The following is a 26731-nucleotide window of genomic DNA, read 5'->3' on the forward strand; positions in this document are numbered from 1 at the left end:
CGGGACCATAGCAACTACATGCCGCGGCCTCGATCTGGCATTTCTATGGCGCAAAAAGGAGCCACAAAAAGCAGCTCCTTTTTGCAGTGTGGAAAGGGCACCTTTGCCGCTGCGGCGGCACCTTCTGGTGCTCCTTTTGACACTGCGTCATCTGGACACAGTGCCAAAGGAGAGCTGTGATGCTGCCCGCTGTGCGATTGTGTGCACGGTGTAACGGCAGCATCAGGGCACTGTCAGGGTATGCGTCACGTGGACGCCACACCCCCACTCTGCCCTGAGGCCGGTGTATTATTATTATTATTATTATATTAACTTTTATTTATAAAGCGCTGTAAATTTACACAGCGCTGTACATACAATCTTTTAGTTAGACGGTATAATGCCAGTCTGTACAGGTTGATAATCTCTATCCCCAAATCAAAATCTTGACTATCTTTAACAGGAGCCCTGGTGGTGAATGGTTAAATGCCTGTACTGTAGCTACTCAGTCACAAACCATAAGGTTATGAGTTCAATACCAGCTCAGGAGCTCAAACTTGACTCAGGCTTGCATCCTTCCGAGGTTGCTAAAATAGTACCCAGATTGTTGAGGGCAATTAGCTTACATTTTGTAAACCACTTAGGGAGTGCTTAAGTGCACTGATAAGTGGTATAGAAAAGTACTTGCTATTGCTATCTCCTGGTTGATAAAACACCTCGTGCAGACTGAATCTATAGCAGCTGTCAAGTCCGCTCCAGCAAGGCCTTTGGACACAATTAACTTCACTTGGGGCACTCCACCACTCACCATGGGTTTGCAGCTGTCCCAGTCCACAGCCTGCCTTTCACCATGGTCTAAGGCAGGGTCAGGTAGTTTCCTAATGGCTCTCCTTTCTCACTGTATGTCCATACCTCTGAGGACTCTAGTTCTTCCTGGGCTGCCGCTTGGAAAACTCAGTATCCTTGCCCTGCTTTCCCTGGACGTTTCCGCTCTCCTTTGTTTGATGGTGCAGTGGAGGTCTTTGTTACTGCTCTAGGGAGTTACCCACATGATTCAGGCAGGCTGCCATCAAATGGCCCTTTTTCCACATGCCAGGCAAAGTCCCAACCTCATCCTTTTTTCTCTTTCAGTCTCCTTGTGGTGGCTTGTTCTTACCACTCTGACTGGGTGATAGGCATTTAGGGACACTCCCTTTGTGGGTGCTGCTTTTCTGCTGCATTGACAATTAAATTTCTTCTTGGACCAATTCTGCCTCCCCAGCCAACCTTATCTATTCTCTCACCACGGTTGAGTTACCTCAAGTTAGTGCCCATCTCAACAGGTCTGGACACAATCTGTCTTTAAAGTATTGCAGTCAGAAAGCCTCTGGCCACTCCAGCACCTGAGCTGCAAAGCTCTTGAATTCAAAAGCACATTCAGAAACGGAGTGGGATCCCTTGTCCAAGGCCATCAGACGCGTGTGTGTTCTCTCCACTCGAAACGGATCTTCAAACTGAGCCCAGAGCGCCAGCATAAATGTTTGCATGTTCTGCAGTTCAGGGGGCCCACTATCATAAAGATGTACCAGCCAATCTGCCTCCTCACCCTCCAGGTGATTAGCCACACATCTCACCTTAGCTGCCTTGTCCGGGAAAGTTGCTCCCCATTCACTCATGTGGCCCAATACCTGGGCCAAGAAGGCAATACCTGAGGCTGTCCATGAAATCTCACACTCAGCTTCCTTGTTAAGGGATCCTGGAGTTGTCCAAGCATAAGATTCATTGGAGGTGGTGCAACTAGTCCAATCAGAGCTGGGGCAGCCGGTCCAACAGGTGGCGCTGCTGGAGCTGCCATAAGAGGGCCCCCCTGTTGCTCCTGCTGCTTGTTCATTCAAGACTTTTACCACCTCACCCAAGGTGTCTTGCATCTGCTGCATCTCTTCCCACATCTGTAGCATCTGCTCACCACAGTCCTCCCCTCCAAGGGGTCAGAGTCCCAGGCGCTGCTTCCTCTTTGTTGTTCTCGGACTTTGGTTGGAGCCTTAGGCTGGAGTCACACATCCGTCTCCAACCAAGCAAGGATAGATTTCTCCACCATCCTGACTGCTTTTGGAAGGGGTCCCCCACTTAAGGCTCCCCTCCTCTGGGCTCTTCTCCACTGTCAGTTGGGTGAAACGTTCATCTGGGGCCGAATGCCCCGCATCATATCAGACTGTGAAGCGTTTCAGCTTACTGTCAGAATCAGGAAACTCAGAACTTCTGTGCAATCAGTGAGTCATGTATATTGAAGCAGAACAGAACTTAATTGAAAGTCACAAAGTCAGCAATTTGCCAATTCAGGGTTTAAGCTGAAACTGCCTATCAGCACAACTGATATATTAAAACCTCATCACCCCCAACTCCACACACTAACAAAAGGCGTGAGCTATATTCCCCCACCTACTATTTCCATTACCTAATTCCCCTTCAGCCCCTCCTTGCCATCTTTCCAATGCTAACCTTCTCCCTCCTAACCTCCCTGGCTATGCTAACCTCCTACCAATTCCAAAGCTCTGAGCTGAAGCCCAGGGTTGAGATAACAGCCCATCTGCTCCTTCTCTTCATCCCAAATTGAGCGGCAGAAGCAAGGACCCCCTTTGCTCCATAGAATCCTAGAGCTGGAAGAGACCGCAAGGGCCCTGATCCAGTCCAAACCCATTCTGCCATGCAGGAACTCTCAATCAAAGCATCCCTGACAGATGGCGGTCCAGCCTCTGCTTAAGGACCTCTAAAGAGGGAGACTCCACAGCCCTTACTCTCAGGAAGGTCCTCCTAATGTTGAGGTGGGATCTCTTTTCCTGGAGCTTGCATCGATTGTTGCGTGCTCTAATCTCTGGAGCAGCAGAAAACAAGCTTCCTCCATCCTCAATATGCCATCCCTTCATATGTTTAAACGGAGCCCCCCTCCCCACCCCACACGATATTTAAGGCTCCCCCCCACCTTTATCTCCTCCTCCTCCTCTCCGGCTGTTCCACCCTCCGCGCCTCCTCCTCCTCCTCCTCCTTTCCCCAACACTGACCTTTCCGAGTATTTCATGCCTCTCGAGGAATCTCAGCCTCTGCTCGCTCGCTCTCTCCCTTGGAGAGGTACGCTCTAGGAATTTAAACCTCTGCTCTCTCTCCCTCTTGGAGGAGGACTGTCTAGGAATCTGAGCCTCAGCTCTCTCTCGCCTTAGAGGAGGACTCTCTAGGAAGCTGAGCCTCAGCTCTCTCTCTCGCCTTAGAGGAGGACTCTCTAGGAAGCTGAGCCTCAGCTCTCTCTCTCGCCTTAGAGGAGGACTCTCTAGGAAGCTGAGCCTCAGCTCTCTCTCTCGCCTTAGAGGAGGACTCTCTAGGAAGCTGAGCCTCTGCTCTCTCTCCCCTTGGAGGAAGACTCTCTAGGAATCTGAGCCTCTGCTCTCTCTCGCCTTAGAGGAGGACTCTCTAGGAATCTGAGCCTCTGCTCTCTCTCCCCTTGGAGGAGGACTCTCTAGGAATCTGAGCCTCTGCTCTCTCTCGCCTTAGAGGAGGACTCTCTAGGAATCTGAGCCTCTGCTCTCTCTCCCCTTGGAGGAGGACTCTCTAGGAATCTGAGCCTCTGCTCTCTCTCCCCTTGGAGGAGGACTCTCTAGGAAGCTGAGCGTTTCTGCTCCCTCGGACCCTGGGTGGCAGAGAGGAGGAGGAGGAGGAGGAGGAGGAGGAGATATGGGGCCTGGGGGGATTAGGGAGGGAGGCAGGATGCCCTGAGAAGGAGGGGGCAGGCAGGAGAGGAGGAGGTGGGGGAGCCCTTGGGGGAAAGAGAGAGGACAGCCCTAAATCGTGCATTGTGTGTTTGTGGGGATCTTTCCCAGCTTTTACAGGGTCCAAACTCATGTAGAACTCCAGAGGCATTTCAATGAAGAATTAATTTTACTGAGGGGAACACACACACACTCACACTCTCACACACACACACACACGCAAGCATCCACGCACACAAGGACTAAGAAATCAAATAGTGGGAGCTTGGAATAGGTATGAAGCTTCACTAACAGTGATACTTTACCTAGACGGCTCTTGACTACAATCACTGAGGGTCCGGGGTGAAGAGAGAGGGCTCAACAGCTGCTGGGCAAGTGGGATGGGAGAGTGTATTGAGGTGCTTAGCCAAGTCAACCAACAGAGTTTCTGCCTACTACTGGACTGAGCCAAAGACCAGCCAGTCTAGGGCCAATATTTATACCAAAATCATCACTTGGGGGCAGATGCCAAGGGTTTAAAAGACCAAATGGATTAAAATCAGTTTTCCATATGGTGAATAAAGGAGTGAAACTGCATTGAATGGAAGAGCGATAGATGCACATTCCACAGACAAGAGAGGAGGTGCATGCAGGATCACCAATGTATTGTTTACTCTGAGCTCCTGACTCCAGTGCTTTTGTCTCTCTTACCCTCCTCTAGGTGTGTTTCACCTATCTCTATCCAATCTAGGTGGGGCCTGAGGCAACTCCTTTTGCTAGCTCCTATGTGCAGAGATCTACTTCAGCATCAGGGCATCCACAGTGGGGTCATAGAAGGATCATGCATCCTGTGGATTGTGGAAGAGGACAGTCCAGAAGTCCCTGAGAGAGGATCTTGCCAGCTCAGAGATACAATGCCAGTGCTTCAGGCAGTTCTCCTACGAGGAGGGCGACGTGCCCAAAGAGGTTTGCAGCTGATTCACCATCTCTGCTCTTGGTGGCTGAAGCCACAGTGACACACAAAAAATGAGATCCTGGACCTGGTGATCCTGACCATCTTGCCCCCAGAGGAGGAGAACTAGGTCAAGAAATGTGGGGCAGTGGCCCTGGCAGAGGGTTTCCTCCTGAGTCAGGCAGAGAAGAAGCAGAAAGAGCAGCAGGTGAGAGCGTTTCCTCCTGGGCTGATAGTGAATAGGGTCTGGCTCTGCCTTTTTGTGTGTGTCTCTGATAACTTGTGGCAGCAAAGACCCCCCTGAAAAGGTTCTTCTGAAATGTGCTCCTAAATTGGCTTTGATAAGGAGCAGTATAATGAGATCTACCTTGTGATGAAGTGGAATCACAGTCATCAAAGCCTCTGAAAAGGGCAATTCTGCCTCAAAACTAGGTACTCCCTCTGTGCCAGGTTTTCAAAGGAAGTGCCAAGTTTCCCTGCTGGCAGTGCCACACAACTGGGCTTTCCCCTATGGTGACTCCAGTGGCAGAGACTGGGTCTGATGTTTTCAGGAGCATGGGCTTTCACCCACTCCAAGAAGTAGCCCATCGTCACTCTAAGGGGAGAAATACTTTTACCGTTGCTGACATTTTCATTTCAGGCTTGTATCCTTCTGAGGTTGCTAAAATGAGTACCCAGCTGGTTGGGGGCAACTAGCTTACATTTGTAAATGGATTGGAGACAGCTTAGGTGGTATGAAGCAGTATATAAATGAAGCTGCTATTGCTGTTATTTTCATGCTATTTTTATTCCAAAACCAACATAACAAATGATCAAAAATAGTGTTGTGGCCACAGAGTGTACAGGTAGGTATATCTGTACAGTATCGGTAGGTTTTCATGTTTGTTTCTACATATGTCTGCTATAGTTCTTCCTTACACTCACACACATGTATGTATGTACAGTGTGCCCGCGCCATGTGCAGACACATTTTACACTGCAGCCATGCAGGGAGAACAATGGTGTACGCACCTCTGGCACACACTTGCCACCCTGCCTATGCATGTGCCCCATTATTTCCTATGGAGCTCAAACATAGGTGGATTTTCCCTTACGCGGGTGGATCCGGAACAGATTCCCCACATAAGGAGAGGGGCCACTGTATATTAAACTGGGTCCCTGGCAAGACTTCCATTGTAAATCAAAACAGTGTTTTCCAGGATTTCAGATGTTCTTGCTGTGGGCTCCATGAAATTGTTCTCCCCCCAGCATATACATTAAATGTATACCAAGTATTAACACATTTGTCATGCTATATCCCACTTTTTTGAGCTTTTATTTTGTGTGCCACTTTTTCAAGTAGGGCTTATGAGTGCTGAGTTTTTCCTCACTTGGGGGGCTGTATAGACTGGCCAAAAGGGGCAGCATTGGGGTGAAGTGGGGGGGGGGTGGCAGTCATATGCCCCAACTCTTCCCCCAAGCTGTTGTCATGCCACCAACCCAGACAGACAGTGGGCAGTGTCACAACGTTTCTGCGGCGCAGTGTTTACACATGACGCATCGAAAAAACACAGAAGAGTCACCGCTGCAGCAGCAAGGGCTGCTTTTTTCCATTCCTCAAAGGAGCAGCATTTAGGGGTGGAAAAACGTAAGATCGGGGCCACGGCGTGCAGTTGCCATGGCTCCGATCCACCAAGCAAAGGGGCAGTGCAGAGCCCCTCCTTTGGGGCAATCTGCTTCACCCCTTGATTATGGCTGGTTGTCTCATACCACACAAACCCAAACACCTTCCCCCAAAGACCTTTGCCATTTTCTCATCCTTCTCCAAGTTCCATGTCTTGAATCCTGACTGTTATTCCAGGTCAAGAAGCCCTTGGTAGAAGGCTTTTCGTTTTTTAAAAATTACTTATACAGTGCTACCTCGGGTTACGAAATTAATTCGTTCCGCGGCGCCGTTCGTAACCCGATACATTTCGCAACCTGAAAAGGCGCTGGAAAGCCGCTAGCCGCGCTTCCGATTTGAATTTCGCGCCGAAATTAATTTCGTAACCCGAAAAATCTTTCGTAACCCGGAACAGTTTTTTTAAATCTAACTTTTTCGTACCCCGGAAATTTCGTAACGCGGTCAATTCGTATCCCGGGGTACCACTGTACATTTTATGGTCCATAATACTGTTAAAACGCTTTTGATGTTGCGCAGCACATGAGGCAACACATCAACATTTGGCACCAGATTTTCCACCTTTGTGACTGTAATCAGCAGCTTGTGAGCTGGAGAAACAGCTCTCCCTTTCTTAATGAGCAAAGAGACACTGTAATCTCTCAGATGAGGCTTTTATTCATAGAAGAAGTTCCGCTGTGTACAACAATATATACATCAACACCATCCACACTAGTAACAACCCACTCCGACGCACACACTGTCTCACTCTCCCTCAGTGACAGTTGAGAATGACAGTTGCATCAACATTCCAGTGATGCGCTGTTTGAATGCTGACACATATAACTGCCATTAGAGCTGTAAATAACTTCCACAACAGCTCCAGCTAGTGGCCACATCCATGTCATTTCCTCAGACCTGTTTACCATGGTCCTGACAAATACAACATATATAATAAAACTTTACGAAATATTATCATTATTAGATCACATACTTTTCATCTCTCCCTTCCCTCTTCCTCCTCCGATGGCTATGACCAAGTAAATTAGTACCTTGTGTGGAATATCTTATTAATAATTTCTCTAATTTCATTGTACTCTTTTTCAACTTTAACCTTCTCAATCCAACAACCGCATTTTCCCCACCAGACCATTTTGTTTATTCAACCATTAAATTTTCTATTCAGATAAAAGATGTTCTGCAATATAATATGGCCAACCCCCCCAACACTGTTTATTTCCCCATCCCAATGCAATTCCAGCATGTGAGCAGCCCTCAACAAAAAAAATTATTATGTAATCTTCTGTTTTATTCAGTCTGAATTTTCTCAAATTCTGAGTTAAACAATTCTCCTTATCAAATTGAAAGTTTCTATTCATCATCATGTTTATCTCCTGTTTAACATCTAACCAAAATTTTTGTGTATAGGGGCACTCCTACTACATATGAATGTATTTTCCTTTTTGACCACATCCATTCCAGCAATTTGGAGAAAGTTTTGTATTTATCATTGCTATCTGATGTGGGGTACTATACCATTTGCTAATTAACTTTAATTGTTGATCGCTTACCTTTATATTTTTAATTTTATCTATCTTGCGCGAGCCACAATATTCAATCTCCAGTGTTTATCTTTAGATCTTTCTCCCATATACCCACCAGTCCTTCCTTTATACCAAATTGTTTCTGCAGAAGAAACTTGTAAACCTTTCTATGGCGCGTTACAGACCGCCTAAAAGCGGCGGTCTGCGGCTCCTGCACAGAGCAAAAAAGAAGCCCCAAAATGGCGCTTCTTCCCGCAGCGCAGTTATGATGCTGCAAGGCACCAATGGTGCACTCGCGATGTCATAAGCGCCGCGCGACGTGCGGACGCTATGCGTCTGACACATAATAATGGCAGCCCCTGTGTATAGGGCGTCGCCATTATTACGCCCCTGTCACGTGCTAGGAGTGAGGCCGGTGTGGACGCTAGGTCCCCAGCCAACCCCAGCAGGTGATGGGGGCGCCTCAAGAGCCCCTCTGTAATGGGCCTTATTATCCCTTTCCCTCCCTAATGCTAATTTTCAATATTTCCTCGAACTGTAACCTGTTACTTTTATTTCTCGTAAAGTTCTATTTATTGATATTAACTGAAGCCAGTATTTCTTGCCAAATAGTTCAGTTAATTTTTCAATACTAATTGGTTTCCCTCTTTCATCAAATAAGTCCCCTGTAATTCTATATCCTTTATCTTTTATTACTTTAATTACTCATCTCAACTCTTGATTTCCTCCTTTGTTTAGATATTCTAATAGGTACAATTTTAAAATTTCATTTTTAATACTTTTAAACCATTTGTTGCATGTTGTATTGATAGAAAGGGGCCCTTCTTCACTTCTGCAATCTTCCTACTTGGTTTCATTTGAAATATTATAATGATAATAATAATAATAATAATAATTTTTATCTTCCTGCCTCTCCCAATGGATCAAAGTGGGATCACAACAAGGTTAAAATTACAATTACAGTATAGCAGCATTAGTTACTGCACCATTAAAACCACAATTAAAAGAATATAAAGCGTAAGAACATAAAAAGATAAAAACCTGAAACATTTACAGCAATCAATCAGGGGGCAGCTGGTCTCGTTCCATACAAGGGGTCTTCATAGAAGGTCAGGAGAATAAGCGCCGCGGAAGAGTTCTGTCTTTACCGCCTCCTTAAATGTTTCTAAAGATGTAATAAGGCAGGTCTCCTCTCTTCCTCACCAATAACATTCAGGGCGCCGCTCCCTTGCCACAGCCTGACCTGCTCCACCCACTAGGCCTCCCCCTCTGGCCGCCCTTCCTTCCTCTCTAGGAATCTCAGCCTCTGCTCTCTCTGCCCCTTGGAAGAGGACGCTCTAGGAATCTCAGCCTCTCCCTCTCTCTCTCTGCCCCTTGGAAGAAGACGCTCTAGGAATCTCAGCCTCTCCCTCTCTCTGCCCCTTGGAAGAGGACGCTCTAGGAATCTCAGCCTCTCCCTCTCTCTCTCTGCCCCTTGGAAGAGGACGCTCTAGGAATCTCAGCCTCTCCCTCTCTCTCTCTGCCCCTTGGAAGAGGACGCTCTAGGAATCTGAGCCTCTGCTCTCTCTCCCCCTTGGAGGCGACCTCTCTAGGAATCTGGGCTTTTCTGCTCTTTATCTCCCCTTGGAGGAGGAGGAGGGCTCTCTAGGACTCTTTCCCCTCCCTTGGACCCTGGTTGGAGGGAGAAGAGGAGGTAAGGCTGGGAGGGGGGCAGTCAGGAAAGGAGGCTGTCAGGGGTTTACCCTGGGGGGGGCGTAAGGAGAGAGGAGGGTCCCCTGAATGATGCATGGTGTGCCTGGGGGGTGTGTGTCTCCCAGTTCCCTCCCCCCCCCCATCCAGGGCTCTCCTTCCACCACAAAATGGGGGGAGCGGGGAAGGAGTCCCTGGCAGTGGCCCTCTCCAAACCTAAGCCATTAACATCTCTTTTGTAGCAGTAACGCTTACCCTTAAAATTAACACAATTTGTAGTTCTTCAACATTTTTTACTTCAAACAATAGAATGTGTTCATTTTAACCGCATGGAAGCATGTAGATATAAATGTGTTTAGGCTCTCTGCACATGCAATGTAAAGTGAAATTTTGATTTTGCTGAGTTTTGTGTGTGTGTCTTTACTATTGTAGAAAGAGAGGAAGGCCACATGCAAGATGGATGGGCTTTATATATCGTCTCCCCTCCTAATGCGCAGATCTGAGATCCGCGTTCTTGACTATGCGTGGGGGGCGACCCATGCTATCTGCAATTGCGTGCGCACCCTTGGGCACGCTCCAGTCAAGCCTAGGAGCTTGAATAAGTGCTAAGCTCTGTTTTCGCAGGGGATGGTTCCATAATGGATACCCCAATAGTTATGATCATTTGTACAAGTACAAATAACCCGTTTAGCCATCTCCATATGATATGACTTCCCAAAAGTCAATTTGTGTCTACTCCCCCAAAGTCCCTTATTCTTCTAGACTCCTTTTCGTCACTGTTCCTTCAAACAAAATTCTAAACAGTCCTCCTAAATTTTCCACCATTAGTAGTTTACATACTCCTGCTTATTTATTCCCATCTTTCTTTACAATATTCCACTAGTGGAGACCATTCCTCCACCCTTTCTACAATAGTTTCACAGTTCAAGTACTCAGTTAGTTTATCCATTTCTACTATGTCGTTATAATAATAATAATATGTTTTATTTATAGACCGCTATTCCACAATGATCATAGCGGTGTACAGTAAAAATCATAACGCAATACAAAATACAAGGTGACAAAGGAGGGAGAAGTCTCATCCTTCAGGCAGTCCCTGATGTTGCTGGGTCTGCCTGATCTCTCCCTCTGAGGCCAAGATGATAGTTGAGGAGGGAGGGGCCTCTTCCTTCAGGCAGTCCCTGATGTTGCTGGGTCTGCCTGATGACTCCCTCTGAGGCCAAGATGACAGTTGAGGAGGGAGGGGCCTCTTCCTTCAGGCAGTCCCTGATGTTGCTGGGTCTGCCTGATCTCTCCCTCTGAGGCCAAGATGACAGTTGAGGAGGGAGGGGCCTCTTCCTTCAGGCAGTCCCTGATGTTGCTGGGTCTGCCTGATCTCTCCCTCTGAGGCCAAGATGACAGTTGAGGAGGGAGGGGCCTCTTCCTTCAGGCCGTCCCTGATGTTGCTGGGTCTGCCTGATCTCTCCCTCTGAGGCCAAGATGGCAGTTGAGGAGGGAGGGGCCTCTTCCTTCAGGCAGTCCCTGATGTTGCTGGGTCTGCCTGATCTCTCCCTCTGAGGCCAAGATGACAGTTGAGGAGGGAGGGCCCTCTTCCTTCAGGCAGTCCCTGATGTTGCTGGGTCTGCCTGATCGCTCCCTCTGAGGCCAAGATGACAGTTGAGGAGGGAGGGGCCTCTTCCTTCAGACAGTCCCTGATGTTGCTGGGTCTGCCTGATCTCTCCCTCTGAGGCCAAGATGGCAGTTGAGGAGGGAGGGGCCTCTTCCTTCAGGCAGTCCCTGATGTTGCTGGGTCTGCCTGATCTCTCCCTCTGAGGCCAAGATGGCAGTTGAGGAGGGAGGGGCCTCTTCCTTCAGGCAGTCCCTGATGTTGCTGGGTCTGCCTGATCTCTCCCTCTGAGGCCAAGATGACAGTTGAGGAGGGAGGGGCCTCTTCCTTCAGGCAGTCCCTGATGTTGCTGGGTCTGCCTGATCGCTCCCTCTGAGGCCAAGATGACAGTTGAGGAGGGAGGGGCCTCTTCCTTCAGGCAGTCCCTGATGTTGCTGGGTCTGCCTGATCTCTCCCTCTGAGGCCAAGATGACAGTTGAGGAGGGAGGGGCCTCTTCCTTCAGGCAGTCCCTGATGTTGCTGGGTCTGCCTGATGACTCCCTCTGAGGCCAAGTTATCTTTTAATATCCACTCATCTATCTTTGATACTTCCTGATTCCTCCAATTCTGTGCTAAAATCAACCTGGCCATTGTAATCAAAATACAACATCACTCTTCCATATTACTAGATGGCTGGACTTTATTAAAGAGGCCACGAATATGAGTTTGCAGGAGCTGGTCAGAGCAGTAGAGGACAGGGAGATGTCTCATCCATAGGGTCATTAGTACAAAAGACATTCCTAGGGATTCTGTATGGTGTAATAATGGAGGAGGTCCATACGGAGGGGGTGACCATGACTTACAGCACTGGGTGACACCAACGCTAGTGCTGCCACTGTATGTATGTAGGGACAATTATTCCTCCATAGAAAAGTCTTCTTGCTCCTCTTTTTAGCTCCTGGTCTCCTTTGAGGAGGTGTCTGTGAGTTAATCCAAGAAAGAGGGGTCTCTTGAATCTGAATCAAGAAAGGAAAGATGGAGGATGATGGGAAGTTGGCCTCTGGGTAAGGATCCCTTATTATTATTATTATTATTATTATTATTATTATTATTATTATCCCGCTCTTCAGCCAAGGCTATGAGAGCAGCTTACAATTTGTTAATTAGACATTTCCCTGCCCTCAGGCTTACAATCTAAAAAAGACAAGACACAAAAGGAGAAGGGAATGGCAGTAGGGAACGGGAAAAGTCCAGCAGATCTGCTCTTCCTCGGAGGCCTGTTGGAGATGGCCTGCCTTCCTCTCCCTCAAGATGGTGGATAGAGGGAGGGCTCTTCTTTCAGGCAGGCCTGTTTGCCTTCAGTGGATCCATTCTGAAAGGCATGAATTCCTGTCCTTGGAATCTGTCACTCCACTGTCAGGATGATGGTGTGCCACGCTATGCTAGACCTAAGCTGGTCCAAGATTGTTTTTGAAATGTAAAAATTAAATTTTGACAGTTGGGGTGCTTGCAGCAGACACCAACACTGTGCCTTGGCCTTTCTAAGGGTCAGTTGTCTCAAAAGAGCAGAAAGAATTTAAACCAGAGACTCTGGGGATATTTAATATTCCCTTCCCTACTATACCCTCTCAGTAAAAAGTTGCTATGGGGGGAGCTTGAAACTTTTTAAAAATTTTAAATTTTAAAAACAACTTTTGAAAGTTTTAGGGGGGAAATTTAACTCCTTGATAATCATGGTTTCTGTGTGAGGCAACTTTTTTAAACAGTATTTATTTATTGTGGAAGAGCAATAATATAACATAAGAAGAGCCAGCATGATGTAGTGGTTGGGATGTTGGACTACAGTCGAAAACACACTGCAGAAATAGTCCAGTTTGAAACCACTTTAAGTGGCTCAATGCTAGGGAATTCTGGGAACTGTACTTTTATGAGAGTACATTTAGCCTCTGTCAGAGAGCTTTGGTGCAACAATAAACTACAATTCCCAGGATTCCCTAGCACTGAGCCAGGGTAGTTAAAGCAATCTCAATCTGGATTATTTCTGCAGTGTGTTTTGGACCCATGAACTTGAGACCAAGTTTGTACTGCTGCTTGTCAATGGGAACCCACTAGGTAATTTTGGGCAAGTCACACTGTTTCAGCCTCAGAAGGTGACAAAGACAATTTCCCTCTGAACAAATCTTGCCAAGAAACCACTGTGATAGGGTTGTGTTAAGGTCACCATAAGTAGGAAAGAAGGCACAACAACAGCATTCTGTAATATGCAATCTATAATATTCATCTATAATAAGAGGAAACCCTCATCTGCAGGTTTAAATTGTTAAGGTGTGCCACAGGTGCACCATCTTTTCTCTTGTTTATAAAAAAAAACCAGGATGGCTTTGCCCATTTCTTTAGCCACTGGGCTACCTCTGCCCTGGTCCTTTCATGGGCAGTTTTATGTTTCTAGATGGTCTAAGTCTCCTCCTCTGATAGAGATTACATTCTAAATTGTGAACAGCCAGGATTCTATATAAAATGGCTGCTTGCCCATGCCAGGCCTTAGTAGCCTCCCACTAGACTCCTAAGACTGAGCGCACTGGGATGCATGGAGCTCAGAGCCCATTATTTGCATCCAGAGTTTTTTTTGTTGGGTGAAATTGAGGGAAAGGTGTCCATGGTTGGTAGTCACAATCTGGGCATGCTACCTCTATGTGTTAGGGAACAAGAGCCAGAGGAGGTGTTACCAAATGGACAGTAAACCTGAGAGGACAAAATGGCACCACTCCCATTCCATGGACAGAAACTGGTTAGACTGTGTGTTAGAAACTTTAAATCACCCAGGGTCAGGACTCAGGGGAAAATACTGTTTTCTACTTGGCTTAAATGTAGCATGAACTGGAGACCAGCACCTAATTGTCAGGAGATACATGAAAATGAGATAGCTTTTGTTCCCATCCCCTGTAGTCAGCCAAGCAGGAAAGATAGGGGCCAGATGGTGAGGGCTAGCTGTGCAAAATGTTAATGGTATTTCCAAAAAAAAAACCAGCAGATTGATTTCATGGATGATCTATCCATGTTGTGAGAAGTACTCAGGGTATGTTTTTAACTGTCTTACACTCAATGTAGGTTTGCCTACCTTTGAGTTTTAATGTCAGTGAGAATGTGTACAAGCAAAACAATGTTTGCTGCTGTGTGGGAGCACAGACATGGTTTCTTCCCCTAATTCTGGATATTGCCATTGCGCTGTACTGGGGCACAGAGTCACTGGAAGCTCTTTCCAATGAAAGGAGGGGCTGCCAGACTGGAGGGAGGAATGTGTGACTCCCCAAAAAGGGCCTCCCTCTGTTAGGCTTAGATGATATGGAGGAAAATGACTACTAAAGCAGAGCCAACCACCTTGCGTTAGATAAACTGGTCATTGAATTTTGATCTTGTCCCTTGGGGTATTGGCTACTCCTCCTAATTTGGTGTCATTTGGAAATTTGATAAGCATGTCCTCTATTCCATCATCCAAGTCATTGATAAAGATGTTGGATAGCGCTGGGTCCAGGACAGAACCCTTTGGGACCCCACTGGTCACTTCTCTCCAGGATGAAGAGGAGCAATTACTGAGCATCCTTTGGTTTTGGTTGGTCAACCAATTACTAATCCACCTTACAGTTGTATTGTCTAGCCCAGACTTCATTAGAATTTTTTCAAGAATATCATGCAGGACCTTGTCAAAGGCCTTATTGTATCAAGATATGCTACATCCACAGTATTGCCTTCACCTACAAATCTTGTACTTCTATAAAAGAAACAAGATAAGATTAGTCTAGCTTGATTTGTTTCTTTTTAGTGATCACAGCATTCATGATCTGCTGTAGAATCTTTGCTGGTATTGATGTCAGGCTGACTGCGTGGTAATTATTTGGGTCCTCATTTTTCCTCCTTTTTCAAGATGGGACTACACTCTGCTGGGACTTCTCCTGTTTTTCAGGAATTCTCCAAGATTATTAACTGTGTTTCTGAGATTTCTTCTTCCAGTTCTTTTAATATCCTTGGATGAAGTTCATCTGGCCATCTGAGGTAGCGTCAGTACATCCAGACCATTCATCACCTCTGAATTGCCTCCCTGCTCTCTCTCTTTCCCACTGTTAAAACAGCATGATGGAAGCAGGGGGAGAAAATGGAAATGTGCAAACAGTGAATTCTACCATAGCCCCTTGCTGTGAGAGGTGGGGATGGACAAGACTCAAAGGGCTAGAGGATTACCCCTTGCACTCCATAAATAAACTAAATCTATTTTCTCTCTGTGGGTGGTTGGATGAGGAAGAGAGTGTGAATACAGAGGAGAAACAGGGCAGACCCACGTTGCTTTTTTGCCTCAGGCCAAAGGGAAAAATATTAGGCACCCCCACCTTCCTTTTCATTCTTTCTCCAGCACTGCCCACATGGCAGTCCCCACTCTAAAGGCAGTGGGAGATCTGGGGGTGGGTTGGGGGGTTTAATAATGTCTTCCAGGGAGGCTCCAATGGGTTTCCTTTCCCAGTCACCTCCAGATCCCACCATCCCTTTGTGAAAAACCCTCCAAGGGGGCAAGGAAATAAACTTATTCCTTAGCCCACAAATGACCAACAAGAGTTTTCAGGGGTGAAGTGAGGAGGGGCAAAGTGCACTGAGAAAGAGGCCCATGCGGCATTATGGACTTTTGTTTAAAATGTAAATGTTTATTGTTGAAATTAAGGTATGGTAATGGACATCTATGTAATTTATATTATATTAATAGGGTAAGTCATCTGTTGGGAGGGGTGAGAGCATGGAATGCTGGGAGCAACTGGCGATTAGCTGAGTGTCTGAATGGGATTCTAGAAGGCTGGTGGGTTTGACTGTTGGCCAGATAGGAATGAGAGATCCTTCAGGATTTTTTTTGGTGGAGGAGGAAAGGTGAGTGCTTAGAGAAAAGAGAGAATGTGGATGGAGGACTCTCATTGGGTTCATTTGTGAGCATGAAGAATGGGGAAGAGGCCCCCATTTGGAGGCCGCCTAGGGGTTCTTCCATAAGGAAGGAGCCTTGGGGTGGAAGTAAGGAAGGCCCCCTTCTCTTCTCCCCAAGATGCATGGGGGCTTCTCCTCCCTTCTTGTAGGAGTCAGTGTGGGGCTGTGATCTTTGGGAGGGTGTCAAAGGGAATCACAATGGTGACCAAGTGGGTGGGAAGTATTTGGGTCTGAACTCACCTTGGGGGGGCTTTCCTGGGGCAATGAGAGGCTGTTATGAGATGCCAGAAGGCAAAGGTAGGCATGAATGGAAAGGAATGTTGTTTAAAGGATGCAGGGAATAGTAAAAGAAGGAGACAGAGAGAGAGGTCCTTTTTTCAAGAGGAAGGCAAATGGGACCCTAAATAATTTCACTACCTCTCTCCCCCAGTTTCTTTCTCTTGCTTAGCAGAAAGGAACTTTTTCTTTCTGGTGCAGGAGCTGCCTTCCCCCTCTTCATTCTTCAACATCCCCCAGCCTACAAAAAAGGAAGGGCAGCTTTTCCTACCAGGCCACACTGTTTGGCCAGGAAAGTTTTCTCTCTGCACCATCCTACTACCCCCATGGATCCCCTATGGTGACTGGAGAGACCCTCTGAGGGGAGCAGAAGGAGGCTCCTTCTCCTCCCCCCTAAACAAGCCCATCTAGGGTGCTTTTCCCTTTCGGCCATCATTTTCATTCCCCCTCACCGTATCTCCTGGTGCTTTTAATGCCTTCTTTGGGAGGTGGGGACAGTATACACAGCTTCTGTCTTTCCTTCCTCTCTTGGAAAATGAGCATTCTATCTATTTTATTCTTGGGGGACAAAGAGGTGACAATCTCTCTGTCTGTCTTCTTACCTTTTCTGTTCATTCTGCCAGTCTTAAATTTCATCCCTTGAAAGAAGGTTCCAGGCAAAAACACTTTGACTAGATAAATCAATGGCTTCTTTGTACCAGATTCTTCCCCTCTTGGGAGGGTGTGTGCTAGTGCTGAAGCTCTTTCCACATTCTTTGCCCCAGGCTGCCTCTGAAGCCTGGAGAGGAGAGGGTTTTGCCTCTCAGGGATGTAGCCAGGATTTTAGGAAGGGGGGGGGGGGGTCCAGACTAAGTGCCACCATTATAATGGGGCTTGAGTGTGGCGGCGCAGCAGCACACACCATTCATTTTTCTAATGGAAGGGAGGGTCTGGACCCCAAGGACCCCCCCTTGGCTACGTCCCTGTGCCTCTGTTTCCTTCACTGTTATAGTTTACATTCTTTGGAATGGAGTGGGCATCATGTGGCCCTCCAGATGTTGTTGGATTACAGCTGCCATCTTCCCCTTTAGCAGCATAACAAATCAGGATGGGGTGTTGAGAGTTGTATTCCACCAACACTTGGGAGACCGCAGGGTTCTCACCCCTGCCTTGGGGCTAACTCTTGTGGGTAATCCTAGCTAGAAAGGATTTTGTTTGTTTTTTAGCTTTTATTGAAGAAATAAGCAAGACACACCAACCAAATATACAGACAAACTAGCAACAGTATAAAAAGGAGGGGAAAAAGAATATGGCAGCCAGGTTGGTCACAGGAACAGCAAGGAGTGACCATATAACACCAATATTGAAGTCACTCCACTGGCTGCCTATCAGCTTCCGGGCACAGTACAAGGTGTTGGTTATCACCTTTAAAGCCCTACATGGCTTGGGCCCAACCTATCTAAGGGATCGCCTGCTTCCATACAATCCGCCCCATACCCTCAGGTCCTCTGGGAGGAATTTATTACAGCCCTTAAAGACCAGATTGACAGCGACCTCCCAGAGGACATTCTCTGCAGCTGCTTCAAACTTATGGAATGGTCTGCTGGACGAGATCCGTCAAATCACCAATCTAGAGAGTTTAAAAAAGGCCATTAATACGGATCTCTTCCGGCAAGCCTTCCCGGAATAAATGCTCGACCACAAATAAGACTTCCCGTCCAGTGAACTCTGCCTATGATGATTTTTATTTAGCTTAGTCGGTTTTAATATGTAGTTTTTAATCTCACATTGTTTAATCTTGTTTTAAGGGGGGGCATTATATATATATATGGCTGTATTTTACCTGTTGTAAGCTGCTTTGATTGCCTGGTAAAAAGCGGGATAGAAATAAAAATATTATTATTATTATTATTATTATTATTATTTAAAAAACTAAATACATATTCAAAATCATCTGATTTATACAAAGTTACCACCACCTTTGAAGAACTAAATGTATTTTACCATATAATCTCTAATTGATATCTATTTCCTCTTCCTTTCGCCCCTTCTCTCTTCTTTCACTACTTCTTATTGCTTTCAACCTTGTTTTCTCTCTTTCCCCTCCTCTTTTTTCCTTTCTTTTCTTCCATTCTCTCTTCTATCTTCTACTCAGCAACCTGCATTAACTTGCTTTCTTAAACTCCATCCCCAATTTCTTTCTACACTACCTCTTCTTCTTCACTTTTAACTTACCAATTTCCCATACTTCTCTATATTACAGTCAACTAACATACTCTAACCCTCTTCTACATGCTTTGCCCTCATCTATCTTTTCTCTTCTAATTCTTTTCTGTTCAGATCCATGACATTCTCAATGGGAGAAGAGGGGCAGAAGAGATGACAGAAGGGGGGAAAGTACAAACCCACCAACACAAAACCCTCATTCATACAACTTAACTTCCAGTTGATTATTCATTGGAAAGCTCTTCTGTAACTTCCACTGAATTTCCCTAAATCTTTCCCTGTAATTTAAGTTTCATGCTAAAACCGATCATGATAAATATAAATTCATTAACATAATTTTCCCATTTATTGTCTTCATCTATACTATATAACTTTATTTCCCATTCTTATCATTGAAATTATACATCGTTCCATCAATTATTCCAAAATTTGGTTTGTTTAAACCAAAATCGCTATTTCTCCCCACTGCTCTTTTAAATATTTTATCACCTTATCCCATTCTTTGTCAAAGTTTTCTAAACTATTATTTTGTTTTTCTAATGATAAAGAAGGAACCTAAAACATGATTGGTTGGCTTCAACCTAAGGCAATCTTATAAATGAGAGACCTCTAAGACACCATGTTATGACCATGCTCAACCAGGTCTTGCAAGCTCAGTGTTTTGGCTTGAGTCAATCCACCCGTAGTGTGCTCTTTCTCTTGTCCTGTTGCCTTCTACATTACTGACAATCATCATATTTTTTCAGCAAGTCATATTATCTCACAATGTGTCCAAATTATAATAGCCTCAATTTAGTTTTGTCTTTCACTGTATGTTCCAGGTTGATTTGTTGTATAAAGACTGTATAAATAAGTGCACATCTAAAACACTTTCATTTGTTCTTTCTGCAGGTGTGCCTAGGTCCAAGATGGTCTCCAATGGAGGGAAAAGAGGAGAACCTACACTGAATTCCTCCTCCATGGAAGAAATTAGAAGAAAGATGACATTGGAACAGGTTAATGTTCACCCCTCCTTCTTTGTGATGGAAGCATCAGGAGTTTTTCAGTCTGGGATACAATGGGTGGACAGAGGTCATCCTCGGTCCTGCAGTGGCTCAGTTGATCAGAGCTTTCTGTCATCTTGTCCTTGCTTTCCTACCCAGTCAGTCAGGGCCAGGGGTGGCGGGATTGGCCTTCCTTCCAGTGCTGGCCCCTCAGGAGTATTTGGTATATTCTTGCATTAGCATTAAACCCATGGCTTTTAGGTAGGGTTGGTCCACCATTTTGGCAACTGATTCAGGCAGCTGGTTTTGCGCCAGGATGAAAGGCATCAATTCCTAATGATTTAAATTTTTGTTTTTCATATTTATATTGTCAAGGATGGGAAGAGGCATAGAACCATAAAATTGAAAGAAACTACAAAGGCCATCCAGTCCAATCCCCTACCATGCAGGAACTCTCAATCAAAGCATCCCTGACAGATGGCCATCCAGCCTCTTTTTAAAGACCTCCAAAGAGGGAGACTCCACCACTCTCTAAGGGAGTGTGTTCTACTGTTGAACAGCACTTACTGTCAGGAAGTTCCTCTTAATGTTTAGGTAGAATCTCTTGTGTTGGTCTTTGTCTTACGTACTAAAAGAACTTCACTATACGGGCTGAAAAATCCAATGATGATGATGATGATGATGATGATGATGATGATGATGATGATGTGCTGATTGGGTGAGGCTGGCCTAGAGCTATGCTAGTTAATAATGGACTTACCTACATGGAAGGGTTTCCATGTGCTAAACAAAGATTCTTTTCATATGAGAAATCTAAGTCATCAAAGACTCAAATTGTAGCCTTGTCTTTTCCCTGATGCCTTATTCTTGAAGATCTAAGGAGTTAAGGAAAAAGAATATTCAAAATGTCCCACTCTATTCTGAAGTGATCAAATAATATTTGGGATGCACCATGTTCTTTCCTCCACTTTTGCTTAATCACGGTCTGCATGAGAGCCATTTTCTGTTGCAGGTGACCTTTAGAGATGTTGCTGTGTACTTCAAAGAGGAATGGGAACTGTTGGATCAGAGGCAGAAATTTTTATACAACGAAGTGATGATGGAAAACTATGAGAATGTTTCCTCTGTGGGTAAGGAACTTGATTGCCCTTCCTACAAAGATGACGGGTCCTTGCATACTACATTGTCATGGCACTATGATTCTACATTAATTGTTATACTGTGGATATCCTGTGACTTTGTGGAATTTGTAGTTTAGTAAGGCATGAGAGCTCTTTAGTTGAAGATTGTTAATAACCCTTCCTAAACTGCCAATCCTAGGATTTGTTAGGAGGCAACCATGGCAGTTTTTAAATAAGGCTCCTTTCTAGGGTCCAATTCCCAGCCCCCATCTTCAGCCTTTCCTGTTGATTTGGATGTTTATTATTCTTTCTCACCAAAGGGCCTCAAAATGACTTTTTCCTGCATCACATTCTGTGTGTGCATGTGTATGTGTGTAAGAGAGAGAGAGAGAGCAACAAATGTTCATACAGAGCTACGCTATCTTTGCTTTGCTCCTGCCCTTCCTCCTGTTTCCTACATGGCGGATCACCTTCCATTTTCCCCTCCACTCTCCAACTTCTGAACCTGCCCTCAACATTTCACCATCAGCATCTCTTCCCTGCCGTTCTTTTTTACAGATGCAGAAGGTGAAATGCTGAGGGCAGATGCAAAAATTAGAGAGAGGAAGGGAAAATGGAAGATGATCAGGCATATGGGAGGAGGGAGGACAGGAGCAAAGCAAAGATAGTCTAGCTCTCTGTGGACAGGAAGGTACTTCTGGGAAAGTCCAGAATATGGCCACAATAGGTGCCTTGTGCATTGTGAGGCAGCCATGAACTTGACAAAAATTTAACAACTGGTTTGAGTGAATTGGTGCAAACCAGCTCTAGTCCTTGTTTTTAGACATATTATGGGATTCCATTTAGCAGTTATGGATGATATCTATGAAAGGAGAGAAAGGGGACACAAAAACTCCTTTGTCTCTGATTATTATTTTTCCTACTTGAGCTTTTCCTTGTCCTCCTTTATAGAAGAACTCATGAATCATCAGAGGATCCATGCAGGAGAAAAACTATACACATGCCAGAGATGTGGAAAATGTTTTGCTCACGTGTCAGCTCTTGTGAGGCATCAGGGAGGCCAAACAGTAAAGAAACTATACACATGCCAACAGTGTGGGAATAGTTTTGGTCAGATGTCAGACCTTGTGAAGCATCAAAGAGTGCACACAGGAGAGAGACTATACAAATGCCAGCAGTGTGGGAAATGTTTTACTCAGATGTCAGCCCTTTTGAGCCATCAGAGACTTCACACAGGAGAAAAACGATACAAATGCCAGCAGTGTGGGAAATGTTTTGCTTACAAGTCAAACCTTCAGGCTCACATGAAAGTCAACACAGGAGAGAAACGATACAAATGCCAGAAGTGTGGAAAATGCTTTGCTGATAAGTCACACTTTTTCAGGCATCAGACAGTCCACACAGGAGAGAAACCAAACAAATGCCAGCAGTGTGGGAAAGGCTTTGCTCGCATGTCAGACCTTCTTGTTCATCACAGGGTCCACACAGGAGAGAAACCATACAAATGCCAGGAGTGTGGGAAAGGCTTTGCTCGCAAGTCATACCTTCGAGCTCATCAGAGCATCCACACTGGAGAGAATCCATTCAAATGCCAGCAGTGTGACAAATGTTTTGCTCATAAGTCATGCCTTCAGAGTCACCAGAGAATCCACACAGGAGAGAAACCATACAAATGCCAGCAATGTGGAAAATGTTTTACTCAGAAGTCACACCTTCAGGGTCACCTGAGGGTCCACACAGGAGAGAAACCATACAAATGCCAGCAGTGTGGGAAATGTTTTAGTCACAAGTCACACCTTCAGGGTCACCTGAGAGTCCACACGGGAGAGAAACCATATAAATGCCAGCAGTGTGGGAAATGTTTTGGTTACAAGTCACACCTTCAGGGTCACCTGAGAGTCCACACCGGAGAGAAACCGTACAAATGCCAACAGTGTGGTAAATATTTTGCTCACAAGTCAGCCCTTTTGATTCATAACAGAGTCCATACAGGAGAGAAACCACACAAATGTCAGCAGTGTGGGAAATGTTTTACTCAGAAGTCAACCCTTTTGGGGCATGAGCTTGTCCATAGATACCATACAAATGAAAGCAATATGGGAAAGGCTTTGCTCGAAAATCAGACCTTCTAGCTCATCAGAGATTTCCCACAGGAGAGAAACCATACAAATGTAAGCAGGGTGGAAAGTGTTTTATTTCAGGTAACAACATTACACAACATGACACATTATACATGAGAGAAGTCATAGAGATGCCAGGACTTCAGAATTTTTTTTCTTTGTGAGACAGCCTCCATACATATAGATTGTGTTCTGTAAAGTTCTGTTATAATCTTCTATTATGCTATTTCTGTTGCGAAGTATGTGGTTTTAAGTATCTTGCACTTGCAGGACTATTCAATAAACCTTTTCCCACCCAGAGTATGTGAATACCAGCATTAATTATGGAGCTTCAGTATTTGTATTAATGAGGTGCTGCCATTATTCAACTGACTGTGACCATGAAGAAAGATGTTGAAAATGACACTGCTGTGGACTCTGAGGGAGAGAAGAGCCATCGTTGGCTAGTCCCAGTGGCTGATGAGGCACCCTCCCTCCATTTCACTGCCATTGCTGTGAGGGAGAGAAGAGCCAGCGTTGCCTAGTCCCAGTAGTTACAAATAGAGGCTTGTTTGGCACATCAGTAATTTAGTCATGCTACCATGTATTATATGAAAGTAAATTTTAAAAGAAAAAATAAGCAGTTTTGGTGGTCACTGACAATTTGGTGGCAGCTATGAGATGAAAAGGCCCACGGTGCTGTCATTGAAGAAATTTAGTGGCGATAATTAAAGTGATAATGACATTTGCCTGGTCCCAGCAGCTGGTGAGGCTCCCTCCCTCCATTCCAACTGCCACTGCTGTGGTCTCTGAGAGAGAGAAGGGCTATCGTTGCCTAGTCCCAGCAGCTGGTGAGGCACCCTCCCTCCATTCCAACTGCCACTGCTGTGGCCTCTGAGGGAGAGAAGGGACATCGTTGCCTAGTCCCAGCAGCTGGTGAGGCAGCCTCCCTCTATTCCAACTGCCACTGCTGTGGCCTCTGAGGAAGAGAAGGGCCATCGTTGCCTAGTCCCAGCGGCTGGTGAGGCACCCTCCCTCTATTCCAACTGCCACTGCTGTGGCCCCTGAGGAAGAGAAGGGCCATCGTTGCCTAGTCCCAGTGGCTGGTGAGGCACCCTCCCTCTATTCTAACTGCCACTGGTGAGGCCTCAGGAAGAGAAGGGCCATCGTTGCCTAGTCCCAGCAGCTGGTGAGGCACCCTCCCTCTATTCCAACTGCCACTGCTGTGGCCTCTGAGGAAGAGAAGGGCCATCGTTGCCTAGTCCCAGCGGCTGGTGAGGCACCCTCCCTCTATTCCAACTGCCACTGCTGTGGCCTCTGAGGAAGAGAAGGGCCATCGTTGCCTAGTCCCAGTGGCTGGTGAGGCACCCTCCCTCTATTCCAACTGCCACTGCTGAGGCCTCTGAGGGAGAGAAGGGCCATCGTTGCCTAGTCCCAGCGGCTGGTGAGGCACCCTCCCTCTATTCCAACTGCCTCTGCTGAGGCCTCTGAGGGAGAGAAGGGCCATCGTTGCCTAGTCCCAGCGGCTGGTGAGGCACCCTCCCTCCATTCCAACTGCCACTGATGTGGCCTCTGAGGAAGAGAAGGGCCATCGTTGCCTAGTCCCAGTGGCTGGTAAGGCACCCTCTATTCCAACTGCCACTGCTGAGGGAGAGAAGGGCCATCGTTGCCTAGTCCCAGCGGCTGGTGAGGCACCCTCCCTCCATTCCAACTGCCACTGCTGTGGCCTCTGAGGAAGAGAAGGGCCATCGTTGCCTAGTCCCAGTGGCTGGTGAGGCACCCTCTATTCCAACTGCCACTGCTGAGGCCTCTGAGGGAGAGAAGGGCCATCGTTGCCTAGTCCCAGCAGCTGGTGAGGCACCCTCCCTCTATTCCAACTGCCACTGCTGTGGCCTCTGAGGAAGAGAAGGGCCATCGTTGCCTAGTCCCAGCAGATGATGAGGCACCCTCCCTCCATTCCAACTGCCACTGCTGTGGCCTCTGAGGAAGAGAAGGGCCATCGTTGCCTAGTCCCAGTGGCTGGTGAGGCACCCTCCCTCTATTCCAACTGCCACTGCTGAGGCCTCTGAGGGAGAGAAGGGCCATCGTTGCCTAGTCCCAGCGGCTGGTGAGGCACCCTCCCTCTATTCCAACTGCCTCTGCTGAGGCCTCTGAGGGAGAGAAGGGCCATCGTTGCCTAGTCCCAGCGGCTGGTGAGGCACCCTCCCTCCATTCCAACTGCCACTGCTGTGGCCTCTGAGGAAGAGAAGGGCCATCGTTGCCTAGTCCCAGTGGCTGGTGAGGCACCCTCTATTCCAACTGCCACTGCTGAGGCCTCTGAGGGAGAGAAGGGCCATCGTTGCCTAGTCCCAGCAGCTGGTGAGGCACCCTCCCTCTATTCCAACTGCCTCTGCTGAGGCCTCTGAGGGAGAGAAGGGCCATCGTTGCCTAGTCCCAGCGGCTGGTGAGGCACCCTCCCTCCATTCCAACTGCCACTGCTGTGGCCTCTGAGGAAGAGAAGGGCCATCGTTGCCTAGTCCCAGTGGCTGGTGAGGCACCCTCTATTCCAACTGCCACTGCTGAGGCCTCTGAGGGAGAGAAGGGCCATCGTTGCCTAGTCCCAGCAGCTGGTGAGGCACCCTCCCTCTATTCCAACTGCCACTGCTGTGGCCTCTGAGGAAGAGAAGGGCCATCGTTGCCTAGTCCCAGCAGATGATGAGGCACCCTCCCTCCATTCCAACTGCCACTGCTGTGGCCTCTGAGGAAGAGAAGGGCCATCGTTGCCTAGTCCCAGTGGCTGGTGAGGCACCCTCCCTCTATTCCAACTGCCACTGCTGAGGCCTCTGAGGGAGACAAGGGCCATTATTGCCTAGTCCCAGCGGCTGGTGAGGCACCCTCCTTCCAGTCCAACTGCCACTGCTGTGGTCTCTGAGAGAAAGAAGGGCCATCGTTGCCCAGTCCCAGCGGCTGGTGAGGCTCCCTCACTCCATTCCAACTGCCACTGCTGTGACATTTGAGGGAGAGAAGGGCCATCCTTGCCTAGTCCCAGCAGCTGGTGAGGCACACTCCCTCCATTCCAACTGCCACTTCTGTGGCCTCTGAGGGAGAGAAGACCCTAAACCACCCCAGCAGAGAGAGAAGGAGGATCATAGTGTCTATCAGGAGGAAGAAGCTTCTGGTTCTACTGGTACCTGGACCTCTGTCTTCCAAATGGGATTCCACTCTTTTTAGTACTGAGGCCCTTACTTGGTAGGCGCTGTGTTTTGCATCGCTCACAGCTGCTTTGCCTGGTAGGGCTATAAAACCAGGAGCTGACAGGTTCTCTGCTGCAAAGCAAGCAGAGAGAGAGAGAGAGGGTGGGCCACCGTGGGGCCAGGGAGAAGAAGAAGCTGGTCTGTTACTTGGACCTCTGGCTTCCAAATGGGACTCCTCTCTCTTCAGGACTGAAACCTTGACTCAGCATATTCATCTGGTCCTAGAGACTTATATTCATTTAGTTCATCTGGTGCTGGAGACTGCATGCCTGCAGTTGGAAACAGGAAGGAGAGACACCATTAGCACCCATGGAAGAGGAAGGGGAGGACTAGGGAAGGGTTACGGGACGGTAGGAATGGGCTTCAGGCAGCATGGTCAGGGCTGGACACTTACCCGGAGGATGGTGATCCCGCCATCGTAAGCGGCTGCCCCTCACCCACAGGTCAAAAAAGGTTGGGCTCTTGTCAACTGCCCCCCATTTCTGTCATCCAAGTCATTGATCAAAAATGTTGAATAGCAGTAGGCCCAGGAAAGAACCCTGTTGGATCGCTCTGGTCCATGTAACAGTTACCTTGTCTAGCCCACATTTTACAAGCTTCTTTGCAAGAATGTCATAGGGACCCCTGTCAAAGGCCTTACTTCAGGATGGAAGGGAGTTTATCAAAAGGGAGATACTGAAGGCACAATTTGAAACAGTTTCAATGAGGAAGAAAAATGGGAGACATCTCAAGAAACCAGGATGGATGACTA

The 26731-nt window shown here is 46.9% G+C and overlaps 3 protein-coding genes across 6 annotated transcripts in view; 1 reads left to right on the forward strand and 2 right to left on the reverse strand.

Moving 5' to 3' along the window:
• The window catches only part of LOC149320359 (zinc finger and SCAN domain-containing protein 29-like), a 32410-nt gene extending 23377 nt beyond the window's left edge, over nucleotides 1-9033 (reverse strand). For 2 of the 4 annotated variants that reach the window (XM_089500714.1, XM_089500711.1), the window contains exon 1: nucleotides 1593-2249. The gene's annotated coding sequence lies outside the window, so the exon portion shown is untranslated. Of the gene's footprint in view, nucleotides 1-1592; nucleotides 2250-3017; nucleotides 3073-8884 lie in introns of those variants that run through there. The other 2 variants (XM_089500713.1, XM_089500712.1) reach the window with 2 other exon arrangements.
• Nucleotides 1-26731, reverse strand: part of LOC149320357 (uncharacterized) — a 126427-nt gene that overhangs the window by 62961 nt on the left and 36735 nt on the right. The window lies entirely within an intron of this gene.
• On the forward strand, nucleotides 9395-23352 carry LOC149320360 (uncharacterized). Its single transcript, XM_089501445.1, is given in 6 exon segments — nucleotides 9395-9523; nucleotides 12060-12168; nucleotides 19436-19539; nucleotides 20540-20657; nucleotides 21600-22721; nucleotides 22724-23352. Coding segments are annotated over 5 exon segments (1575 nt in total). The 5' UTR covers nucleotides 9395-9523; nucleotides 12060-12146; the 3' UTR covers nucleotides 22933-23352.

The sequence above is a fragment of the Sceloporus occidentalis genome, unplaced genomic scaffold (assembly GCF_023333645.1).
Source record: "Sceloporus occidentalis isolate IW3139 unplaced genomic scaffold, rSceOcc1.0.p SCAF_1, whole genome shotgun sequence".
Classification (NCBI taxonomy): Eukaryota; Metazoa; Chordata; class Lepidosauria; order Squamata; family Phrynosomatidae; genus Sceloporus; species Sceloporus occidentalis.